This window comes from Vicugna pacos, chromosome 14 (genome assembly GCF_048564905.1).
Source record: "Vicugna pacos chromosome 14, VicPac4, whole genome shotgun sequence".
In the NCBI taxonomy this organism is placed as follows: domain Eukaryota; kingdom Metazoa; phylum Chordata; class Mammalia; order Artiodactyla; family Camelidae; genus Vicugna; species Vicugna pacos.
The window spans coordinates 47,458,648-47,471,484 of NC_133000.1; the positions used below are offsets into that span (position 1 = coordinate 47,458,648).

General features: G+C 40.4%; 1 protein-coding gene across 7 annotated transcripts in view; it reads left to right on the forward strand.

The window, feature by feature from the left end:
* LMO7 (LIM domain 7) overlaps positions 1-12,837 on the forward strand; it is a 182,569-nt gene that overhangs the window by 149,105 nt on the left and 20,627 nt on the right. For 4 of the 7 annotated variants that reach the window (XM_072976365.1, XM_072976364.1, XM_015244442.3 and 1 more), the window contains 4 exons: positions 664-972; positions 9,750-9,864; positions 11,080-11,241; positions 12,024-12,211. In XM_072976365.1, the coding sequence (XP_072832466.1) occupies positions 664-972; positions 9,750-9,864; positions 11,080-11,241; positions 12,024-12,211 (774 nt within the window). The remainder of the gene's footprint in view (positions 1-663; positions 973-9,749; positions 9,865-11,079; positions 11,242-12,023; positions 12,212-12,837) is intronic. The other 3 variants (XM_015244437.3, XM_006210294.4, XM_031684462.2) reach the window with 1 other exon arrangement.

The window sequence follows — 12,837 nt, forward strand, 5'->3', positions numbered from 1 at the left end:
CACTGTAGAAGCATATTCAGTCTTATTAGAGCAAGAAGGAGGTGGACAGCTTTTCCTCCATCTGATTGACGAAGATTTAAAACCTTCCAAAACGTCTAGTGTTGGCAAGGATGCAGAGAAATAGACATTCTTATACGTTACTTTGGGGGTGCGTTGCTACATTCAGAAAAAGATATATAAATGTATATATAAACATATTTTATATTGCATATATAAAATATTCCTTGGTCCAGCAAGTCTACTTTTGGGAATCTGTGCTCTAAAAAAGAACATTCTGGTTATAAAGATATGTGAATTATTTTCAGAAAATTTTAAGCAACACTGAATGCATATCAAATGAATAAATTATAGCTATACATACTGTGAAGTATTCAACAATTGAACTAGTTTAGATTTCTGTCTGTTGGCCAGGAGTGATGTAAACAAGCAAAGGTCAATAAGTAGGTCCTTTTATAACATAAACACTTTTGTAAAAATGACGAACCCTCCCACTACCTACGTGCACATCTGTTAGTAAGAACGTGCTCCAGGCTTTTAGTCATGGTCACTTTGCTGTGCGAGGTATATGTTCCTTTCATAACTTTAAAATATTAATTGAATGCACACACTTTTAAAACAGAGATCTAACAGAATACCAAGTTTAAAGTGATGTTTCCTGTTTAGATGGATGATGGTTGGAAGTATAATGGAGACGTAGAAGGCGTTAAGAGAACCCAAAGCAATTTGGTTAGCACCTCTCTGCAAAAACCGGACAAAAGCCAGCTGGCGCCCAGCTCATCCAGCGAAGGACAGGCAGCAGCCTCCCGAGAAGGTGTGATGAGGTTGCCCTCTCCTACACCCCCCGTCTCATCTCCTTCCCAGGACCACGCTGCTGCTTCTAAAGACACATTATCTTCAACATCCAGTCCTGATTTAATGTCTGAGCTTGGAGAAGGGAGAAGCTCCCCACTGTCAGAGGTCTCAAGACCACAGGTGAGTTTGGGAAGGCTTTTTATCAACCTCTGCTCAGAAACATAAATATTTAAATCTGGAAGCCACGTTTCTCACCTCCACGTATTACAGTCTGGGCTGATAATGTAGAAAATGATACTGTAGTTTATTTTTTAACCGATCTTGGAGGAAGTAGGTCTCTTGCAACTCTGAGTCTATGGGTCCAGATTACCTTTGTGATATGGGCGGATGGAGACTTTTTTGGACCCGTCTCCTTGGGGCTCAGATGGATTTTCCCTCTATGCCCCATTTCAGCAGCTGTTGCCTTGCACTGCGAGTGCTTAGCGGTCCGGGTGCAGGTGCAGGGCTCACTTGGGAGGTTTTCGATGCAGATCTAGTAGACAGATGGGTAATAAAAGCTCCTTCTCAGGGAAGTGAACTGACCCCAAGGAGAACGTGGTGCACATGCGAGGTACTGGCCTCTAGGCATGTGGCATTTCTAGGTTACCATATGAACCTCCTCGTGACTTTAAATACGAGTTTATACTTTGGAAAGCTCAGAATTGTGTAGGGGGGATATTGAGGCTTAGTGACAGTATGACAGTTGCATTACTTAACATTTGGAGTCCAAACAAAATATACCATCAGGTGAAAAATGACTCAGGGTACTTGTAGTTTTCCTACTTAAGAATCCCATAGCTGACTTTCAGAGAATCATTAGAAAATGAATGTTTTTATGGTATGTTTTACGTGTAGGCTAAAACGTCGTTGGTTGTCTACAGAACAGAAAGAAAGCTTTTCTCTTTCGGAAAAAAAAAACTTCATTAAACAATTTGATAGTTATTGGGACCCTTGAGCATGGAGATGCTTCTGTGGTTCTGTGGCGTAGTCTAGCGTTCTCTGCTGCCTTTCTAGGGTGTTTTTCCCCCCCAGGGCACAACATCAAGCATGTAACCTGGCCTCAGTTATATTAATGAAATACCTTTCTGTGAAATATGATATAGCAGATTTTAGTATCATTAGTTTTTGTTAGTACAGGAAAGCTTAACAAGTTAGAGTAAGCTTTTTTCCTTCATGGCTATACAGTACTCTGTGCTTGGGAAAATCTGGAAATGCAGGAACATATACATAACAAAAATGACTTGGTAACCCCATCATTTAGAGATATCCTTTCACATGTAGGTATATTTCTTCCAGTTTTCCCATGCATATTTACAAACATCTAAAACCAATTTCATCAGATTGCTAAAATCATTATTTTGTAAGTTATTTTTCTAACTTCAATTTTAAAGAATTGGAAAACATGTAATTAGCATCGTAAGTCTCAGTGGATGAGAACAATAGCCTATTTTAGACTTGGGGAACATAAGGTAACAGCGGATGAATAATAAAAAGGGAAGCAAGGTGTCTTTTGTTTTATGGATGTGCCTTTTTGCCTTCACCTTTTCAAATAGCAAATCCCACAAAACAGCCAATTAATGTATTGTGCGAGGTGGTGGAAACTCCCTCAGGGTGGCAGTTGACTAACTGCATCCGTGGGATTAAGAGGAAGAAGCTAAGTGTGGGTGTGGGTTTGTTCCAGGTGAGAGCAGTTCAGGGGAACCTGCGTTAACGCGGCCTGGTTTCAGGTTTCATCCTTAACAGATTTAGCTCTTTAGTCACCCAACTTGAAATGGAATGCTACCAAGCAAAATTAGCCTTAATCTAGTAAGTAGAGCAACCAGAATTCTTGAACAAATGTATTTATCCTCTGGTGACTTGCCTGCCCCTGAGATGCTTGGCGTGTCCACTTCTGTCCTCTGAGGAAAGTAGCTTATGTGACGTTGCCCTGCTCTGGTCCCTGGAAGGAGCTTGTTGACTTGGGAAAAGGGCTGTGAACCAATATGTCAAAGGCATATGCAACATTCCTCCAAACTATCTGATTCTAGGAGTTCAGAGAACAGAAAAATGAAATAGTGTGGGGCTGGAAGTCTAGATGAAGCACAGTTGGTTTACAGTGTTACACTAGCTGCAGGTGGATGTCCCGGAAACTGTAAAAGACTGTCCTTCAGGCCGTCTTTCTTACCTCTCAATGTTCGCTGGAATGTCTCTTCGTTCCTTCCTGCAGCCTCCCTTAATGTTACCCTTTTCTGCCCCCACTTCTGCTACCCTAATTCCGTCCCTTTCTCCATCCATGCAAACACTTTGTAAATAGTCACATGTCTCTATGCCTTCTACACAAGGCTGGCACCAGATTAATTTGCATGGTGCCAGGCTGTACTCGGTAATTTCTCTGCTTCAAAGCCCTCTGGGCACGCTGTGGTCTGTTCACTGAAGTTCAAAGCACTCGGGGGGACACTGAGGCCCCTGCTGACTGGTCCCAGACTCCCTTTGTAGTGCTGTAACAGCTAATGTTTACTGAGCCAGGCTGTGCAGGGCATTACCTTAGTTAATCCTCACAGTGACCCTCTAATCGCTGTTTGGTGGCCGTGAAAACTAAGACATGGCGTGGTCGTGTTACTTGTCCAAGGCCACACAGGGTGTACTGAGTGGTAGAGTCAGGATTTGAACTCAGGCAGTCTGACTCAAGGTTCCCCACACGGCTCTGTGTTGTGAGAAAGAGAAGGAAGCAGGTGACATCTAGCCACAGGGGACCGCTTGCTTCTTCTGGAACATACCATATACTTTCCCGAGCACATCAGATACATATTTGTTCTCATTTGTTACTGTATTTAAAAATGTTCATTTCACCCATCTCTGTATTTTGAACTCTTCCTGTTCTTTCAAAGCCCAGGAGAGTCACTTCGTTTGTGAGTCAGGACATCTCCTCCCCCTTGTCGGAACTGAACTTTTCACCCTGAACAGGAGTTTCATTCACTGAATTCTTCCTTGTTCCATAGATTCATTTCTCATTCACTGGTATTTATACCCTCCATAGCCTTTACCATAGTTAGCACTCAGGTGTTACCTGGCTTGAATTACATTCAGGGCCCTGATGACTAGACTCAAGTATGAACTTTATTCATCAGGTAATTTAGGATCTTTAGTGTGGGAATTTTAAGATTAAGGGGGGTTTTGGGAATGTAAGCACTCTGATGTTATATAGAATTATTTTTAAGAAGTAAAACCTGGGGACAGAGATGGCTGGGAGCCTATCACACAGTCCTGGTAATAAGGGAGTTCATGACGTAAAGGAGCGAAGACTGAATGAAGGAAGAACTTAAATGACCTCATTTAAAACCTGCCCAGGAATTTCTTTCCCATCCGCATTACTGATCTTCAGTTTTCTCTCCAGTCCCTTTTCTCCCATACTTCTGTCATGGTATTGCTTCTTTCCCTGACTGCTTTGCCAATCCAGGGCAGTCCTGGGGGTGACCCTGAGCAGGAGGGGACAGTGTGGCTCCCAGAGTCCTCCATCCTTCTCCAGCTGCCTCGCAGATGTGTTTTATTCCTCCAAATTGATCTTGCCTACAGATTTTTGTTTTCTGCCTTGTCAGAACCCTCTGCTTTCAAATCTCATCCCAGTCCACATTTCAGGACCTTTGACCCAGATTTTTAAAGCCGTGCCAGAAGTAGGATGACAGGTGGAAGGAAGGAAGCTTGTTACAGGTCCACATCCTGGTGCCCAAGCCTCTGATGGTGCCCCTTTCAGTAGTGCCCAGGGTCTGCCTTGTCACAGCTTCCCCCTGTGCACTTCACCTGCGTGTCACCATCGCTAGACCTTCTCTCTCCAAAGGTCGCGAGCAAGACTGTCGTGCTGACTTTTAGTGCTGTGCCTGGATCTGAAGTGTTTGTTGAACGCTGACCAGGTTCTGCTGGCTTTAGAGCTAAGTGTGTGAACGTTTAACAGGCTTTTCTGTAGTTGATGTGGAAATTGCTAACCCAGCATATATTACCATGTATAATGTTTCCATGGGAAAAAGAAGATGAATACTGGGCATCAACCATGTGCTTTGGCACCTTTTAAATGTTTCATTTAATCCTCTCAATACCCTAGCAAGGTGGGTGGTATTTTCCTCCCATTTACCAGGGAAGTACTGGAGATTTGAAAGTTATGCAATATGCCCCTAGCTAGTTAAATGCTTAGGTCACAGTTGAAATTTCTCTGACCCTATTTTTTTTAAAATATAAGATGCTTAAATTTGAGAACTGCCTTATATCAAGTTAAAACACCAAATGTTGACTTATTTTAACTTTGCCATGTCTCTAGAATTTTGGAGCCAATTTGGACTGAAATATCTTCTGGTTCATAAAGGGAAAATCACTCTTAAAATTAATTTGAGGAAAGGTAGCTATTTATTGAAACGTACCAGAACTGAATCTAATTGTGAAATGTAGACTTTGAAATCTACCCAGTAGGCAATAAGTCACTACCATCAATTTAAAAACTGGGTGTAATTATTAGATTCGGCATTTTCTGTAACTAAAGTTCTGGCAGCTGTGTAGAAAGAAGCTGGAGGGAAGGAAGGGCTGGAGGTGGGAGGGCCAATTAGGAGGTGCCCCGCAGCAATTTACAGGGGAAACCAGGACCAGAATGAAGGTGAGAACCTGAAGAAGGATGGAAGGGTGGAATGGCTCAAGACGGATTTATGGATTGTGGACTTGCCAGCACTTTATTAAGTGCATGTGTGTGGTGCATGGGGGACCATTGTGTGGAGGTGGGTTGGGGAGCAGTTAGTGGAGGGAAGGAGGAAGAGACCCAGAAAGAACCTGATGTTTCTAACTTGGGCATCTGGTTAGGTAGCGATATGATGAACCAATATATGAAAAGCAAGCGGTGGAAGAGCAGGTTTGGGGAGGTAAATACCAAATTCAGTTTTGAATATGTTGGGCTTAGATAGTAGTCGAAGACAGTGCATGGGGTTTACTTAGGAAAGCATGTAGTCCAGAAGGTGGGGTGTAGTCCAGAAGGAGGAACAACAACAAAAAGGAAATAGAAAGAAGAACACACTACTGAAACTGAGATGTGGCCTGCGAGATGGGGGGAAAAGGCAAGAGAAAGTGGAATGAGGGGTGACTTAGAAGACTGTCTAAGAAGCAAGAACAGTTGGTAGTGCCTGATGGGATGAAGACCAACAGTGGATTTGGAAGGTAAGAGAGAAGCTTGGGAATGGGTTGAATCAAGTGACAGAGCTGAAAACACCACCTGCTTCCTTGGGATGCGTGATGGTGAAGCGGGGAGGGCGGGTGTAGAAGTGTCTTCGGTAAAGGAGTGATCTGAGGGCTGCTCGCTTTCTTCTCATCCCACTAAGACCCTTAAAAAAAGACACTAAGAACCAGTGTGCAAAAGTCAAAAGTTGTATAGTTCCTCTGATATTTATGACTTTACAGCCTGCATCGACTTTTCTTTACTTGATTTGATCAAGATAAGTAGGCTTAAGTAGGGGAAAACATCGGAGGAGAATCGACATCTGACTGGTTAGCACACCAGGCTAAGCCTGTTCTTCGTTCCCATCTGTGGGGACGTGAGAATCTTAATTCCCCAGATCTCACAAAAATAAATCTTCTCATTGCTGTACCCAGTTACCACGTTTTTGTTTAAAAACCTCAGCTTGAAGTGTACACTTCTGTTCAAAATTGTGTCCAGTTGGAGGGAAGTTATTTTTACTTTTGATGCTGATGTGCTGGTAACTATATTTTATCTTTCCCAGTGTGGACAACTGAAACCACTTGAGACGTTCTTTGTCAGTCATCAAGACTCTAGATATCCCCGCATAATTTATGTTCTTGGTTCCATCTAGTTCAAAGGGAAGTTCCCACAATATTGTCTTCTGAAGCATGGATCCTTTGTGGAATATTCACATGGCATATGTCTTGCAGAGGGAAATAAGGAAGTAGAAATCCTAAGTGAAGTCATCATTGAATAGTTTATGCTTGACTGTAATTATAGACACATTCACCTGCAGATGGTCTCAGGGACAAACTAGCCCAAGAACCCTGGATTCCACAGAGACGCCTGAGGGGCTGTCATGGGGGAAGCCATCTAAAAGGGGCCTCTGGGGTGCTTTCCCTAAGGCTACAGCACCCACTTGAATCCTTTCTGTATGTTGGTGTAGGAGGGAGATGGTCACTATAAGGTTTTCATTTGAAAATAGGCTTTTGAAAAACAGAAAGCTTTCAAGTCAGTGTCATTGTGAGGGAAGATTCTGCCAGACTCAGTGACCTGCCTGAGGCTGCCTGGCTGTTGGCAGAATTGCTCACGCGGTTGCTCTCCTTTCCTGTGTGCATCCCCAGGACCCACATAGACTTCCAGGCTGTAGCCACTGAGAGGCTGACCTCCTCGATTAACTGTTTCTGAGAGGTGCGTCTCTGCCCTTTTATTATGCCCCAGCAGAGATTTATCTCCAGGGTGAGAGCAGCCCTTGGGAGGACAGGTCTTCTGGTCTAATACAATTGTGAGACTCCTGCATCCGTGGCTTCGGCTCGTTGGCGTTTATCCTATGTTTGGTGGAAAAGGATAATGTTCGCTGGCTGTTTCCCACAAAGTATTCTTTATTGTAGTTTGGAACTGTTTATTACAACTCCATCCTGTCTCTTATTCTTCAAGATAAAAAACCTCAATTAATGTCTGGGAGCATCTACCCCATCATTTGTCTCTGTGCCCTTATATAGCAATTGATTCTGCACTCTAGTTGGCTTTAGGTCAGAATTCTTTGGGGGGTGGGGTGGGGTAAGAGTGGTGAAGATGACTGCTTATTTTCATTGAGTCATCTCTAATTTAAGTGTGTGGTGGTTTTGGTTAAGGAGTAGAACTAGCCTGTAATTTTTTCTATTCATAGCATTTTACTGTGTTCTAGAGACTGGTGTGCATCAGGCTGATTATTGATGAGTGTTCTCACTGTTTGTCTCTGGGTTCCCATATTTAAACAGTTTTACATGCTTTTTGATGAAAACATTTCTATATTATTAGCTATAAATGTTTTTTCCCTAAAAGAATTCCATACCCACTCTTGAAGAGTTGATAATTATTGCTTGAGAGCAAGGACCAGGCCTCTTTTATCCTTCTTTCCCAAGTGTTTTATTCAGAATAGATGCACAATAGGTGTATGTTGAATAAATGAGTGAGTGTTGTTACAGCGCTTACCGCCTGTGTCCACATAACACAGTCAATTCTTGATCCTGTCCTCAGTGCCTTCCTTGTCTTCCTTCTAACTCTTATGTAATATCACAGTTTTTCTCAGCATATAGTCACTTGGATTTTAAATTTATTTTAGAGATGGAAAACTTTAAGTATAACTCTTTATGAATTGCCCAGTCAGTCCTAGGTTTGGGTTTAACTGCTGAATTAAAATGGAGAAATTGTAGGTCTTTTTTTTTTTTTCCAGAAAATCAAGTGGCTATGGGAAGAACTTTTCTTTTTCAACAGTTATGTCTAAATTCCTGATAATTATGAATCAAAGAACTAGAAACACTAATATAGGAAACACATGCTAAAATTTATGTCTGCTGTTTACCCAAAACAAAAAATGTAAATAATGAAAGATAATTAAATTTTTCACATCGTGCACTGTAAAACATGAGACACTTGTTTGGGAAAACAGCTTAAGGTAGTCCGTGAAACTGAGGATTTGTTGCTGTGTGCTGTATACAGTGATGGAGATGGAAATAGAGTTGTAGCTGTCATCTGTCCAGGAGGCTGTTGTTCTTGAGCTTGTGGGCTGATGTTACTTCAAGGAGCTTGTGGCGTCTTGATTGGAGCGTTCTTGGCATCTTACTGGTGGTTCCTCAGGGATGAGCTAGTTGAACATTTTGCAGCAGATGTAGCAGCTCTGCCTTGACCACTAAATCTTCATGCAGCAGCAGGGCAAGCAGAAATGCCTTGACAGAATTTCAGATGCCCGTAAAGGGGCAGTATCAGCTCTTTTGTGTCCATGAACCCCTCAAAAATTATTTACCTAAATAAGTTCAACGTTAGAGGTAGTTTTTAAAAGTACGGTGGCATTTTAAAAATACATGATTTAACTGATTTTTGCATTTTCAAAAATGCCATTTAATTGAAATATTTTTGAGATACAATATGTAAATTTAAAATATACAATGTTAATTTGATACATTTATATTGTAATATTGCTACTGTAGTGATAATGTCTCTCACTTTATGTAATTATCTGTTCTTTTTAGTGGTTGGAATAATTTCTAGTCTCAGCAAGTTTGATTACAATAGGACATTGTTGATATTCACAAGACTGTGCATTGATTGGATCCCTAGGGCTTATTTGCTATTCACTGCAAGTTTGTATCCTTAAACAATGTTTTCCTATACGTTCACCCCCATCCCCTGGTAACCACCACTGTACTCCCTGTTTTATGAGTTTGGCTTTAAGATTTCACATTAAGTGATATCACACAGTACTCGTCTTTTCTCTGTCTGACTTACCTCACTTAGCACAGTGTGCTCAAGGTCTATCCATGTTGTCACAAATGGCGGGATGTCATTTTTCTCATGGCTGAATAATATTCTATCATGTGTATATATACAACAGATCTTCTCACTCATCTTCATTCCTGGGTAATAACAAATGGTCTGTAAATTAGACCCAGTGGTATGGTGGGCAAAGGTCTAAGCTTTATCAATATTAACCAACTGATGTATAGTGTTAATGTGAAGAAATATATCTACGGATATGAAGGCTTCCCATATTTTAGCAGCAGAATAATAAAGTCGGTGATATTTACATAAATAAAGGTGTTACCAAACCCAAGGGGAAAAGAAAAGCTTCTGGTTTATCGTGCAATAATTCAAGTGCCCCTTGCATGCAGCCTCCCTCCTTTCACGGATAGACTTTCCTCCACGTGGGTGCCAGGGACACTTGATCCCACCGTTTCATGTTTGTTTTCAGGATCAGTTCAGTGATATGAGAATCAGCATAAACCAGACGCCCGGGAACAGTCTTGACTTTGGGTTTACAGTAAAATGGGCTTATTCCGGGATCTTCGTAGCATCAGTCGAAGCAGGTAAATCATAGATTCAGCTCTGCTGAAGTTTCTTTCCCTTTGTTGTCCTGTGCTGTTCAACCCCACCCCACCCCCACAACCGCAGGAATTCGTCTGTTTGATAGAGGAGAAAACACGTGAAAAACGCAGCAGTAAAGCAGGGCAGTGCATCCTCTTCCCAGAGACTAGTAGTTGGGGTTAAAAGTACATACTGTTTGTTCTCCTTGCCTAATTAATTTCAGTTTTGAAGAGTCTTAATTTTGTGACTTTTGCAGAATTCATTTATCAACAGTTTAGACTTAATATTTGGAAATACTAACAAACAATACTTAACTGGAGATTCAGAAAGAACTTTCCCTGACCATCTGTGTCTGTAGTAGGTAGAGAGGTGCTATATATAATCAGTGTTTTCTGAGCATCCCAATATATCTATTGCCCGTGGACTCCTCAGGATGCTTTGGGACTTTTACAAAATTATCGCCTCTCCCTCACCAAGGGTTATACCAGATCAAACCCAGGAACTCCTAGCAAAATATTACAAGGCCTAAAATTAAAATGTATTCATGAGGAGTTCCTCATTTACATACTTTAACTTTATAAAAATGCGTTCTAACTCTGGTTATTCCTTTGAAATATCAGAACTGCTTTAATTAGATAATGGTAAGTAGTGGTTTTAAGCTGTTTTAAGTGGCCCTGTTTTCTTCTCCGAATGCATTTGGATTAGGAAGCTCAATTAAAGTACAATATATATTTCACATCTTTAACTTAAAAATAATTTTAAATTATCTTCTTAGGAGGTTAATAAAGAAATTTTAGTGAACACATGGGTTTATCATTTCTCCTTTAAATGTTAAGGAAGATACATGCTACACATGGATTTTTTTGTGGGGGGGGGGAGGTAATTAGGTTTATTTACTTATTTATTTTTAATGGAGGTACTGGGGATTGAACCCAGGACCCTGTGCATACTAGACACACACACTACCACTGAGCTGTACCCCCACCCCCAGAAGATACATGCTATAGAATTAAAAAAAAAAAAAGCCTCCTTTGGTTGCTTTGTAATGTTGTAGCTACTCAAATATTTGATAACTTTTAGAAAGTTTGTGACTCTTCTCCACCTGAAAAAATAGGAGAAATGATTAAGAAGTCATTTTTGCCTTAATTTAAATAACAATGCCTGGTAGAACATGGATTTTTTTAAATCAGTGATTTAATTTATTTTGCTTTATTTAGGTAGCCCAGCAGAATTTTCTCAGCTACAGGTAGATGATGAAATTATTGCTGTCAACAACACCAAGTTTTCATATAAGGACACAAAAGAGTGGGAGGAAACCATGGCTAAAGCGCAGGAAACTGGAAACCTAGTAATGGATATCAGGCGCCATGGAAAGTCTGGTGAGCTAGTTCATACCACTGTGTTTGGCTTTCTAAATTGGGAACTGGTCTTTGGCAAGTAGTCATAACAGCTTGCTTCAATAATTTTTTTTTCTTTTCATTTTACTTTTTTTATTTTTTTGGCTTAAAGATGTTTTGTGGTTATGTTGAGACAAATCTTGAATGACGCTTCCTTGGATATTCTGTCTGAAAACGTTTGGCTAGCAAATTTACTGAATTCTGCATTATTTATTGACTGATTTATATGCTGGACTGGCTGTGAATGCAGATATCAACCAAAGGCTCTTGTCATTGTACCTGGATTTGGGAGTCATATAATAATGTTGAATATTAAGAATTGCACTATGGTTTCACTTTCTCTGCAGCACCTTGGCTGTAACTGGTGTAAGAGAGGACACAGTAGGTCAGTATCCTGGCTGTTCCTTCCGAAGGAACTTCCGATATGCATTTCACCATTGTGCTTCTTAATTGTTGAGGTTACATGGGGTGGGGCGTTAAGCCTCCCCAGACCTACCAATTTACGATATCAAAATACAATATCCAGTCCTGGCTTACAGAAGGAGTCAGCAAATTTGCCCATCTTTTCATTATTAACATACTCTAATCCTGCGTTTTTGGAAGGTGGTCTGTTGATAAAAGCCCTAAACTCTTCATTTCTTTCACACGCTGTCTGATTTATTAGTCTTGTGTATGTGTATTTTGTATATGTACATTCAGTAACTTTGTTCTTTCCACCTCAACTTTTCTGTATACTCATTTCTTGATCTTCATGTGACAATCAGACTGGGGCACAGATCAACCTTCCCTGCCATTTACACGGCATAAAACCCTCAATCTCACCAGTATGGCTACCAAAATTATAGGTTCACCTGAAACAAAGTGGATTGATGCAACTTCCGGAATTTACAGCTCAGACAAATCTTCAGATCTATCAATGACAACTGATTTCTCAGAAAGCCTTTGGCATTCTGTAAGTATTTTGAGAAGTGAGAGTATTTGGGTACAGCAAAGCAACTTCAGGGAGTGTGTGTGTGTAGGGGGGATTTAGTTTGTTTGAACAATTTTGATGCTACTTTAAAAACAGATAATTGAATAAGGTAATTTATAGTAAAATATATTTTTGAAAAATCATAAGGCATTACTCATTAATACTTTAGAGTGATGGTGAGTTATATAATGGTAAAATCAAAAGATCCGATAGTGTTTTTTTTGCAAGTGTTCCTTACCAGTCTTTCATCATTATACCCATCTCTCAGATCTTTGTGGATGAGAAGTAGTAATTATGTAAAATTATACACTATAACTTTTCTATGCTTTCTTTACTCTTCGCTGGTGAAATAAGTATAGTAATTGTGTGCAATTTAAAGCCACATGAAGGGGTTTTGGTTCTTGTGAAGGTGAGTTTGATGGTTAGACTTACATATGTGGTTGAGATAGTTTACATTAATTGATAAAAATAATTATGTAGACATTAAGTATCAAAGCAATCATTAAACTTATATATTTAAATAAATGTTTATATTGATTCTCTACATACGATTGTTATCTTGAGATCCTCTCTTTTATCCAATAAGGAAATGCTGCTACAATGTAAGA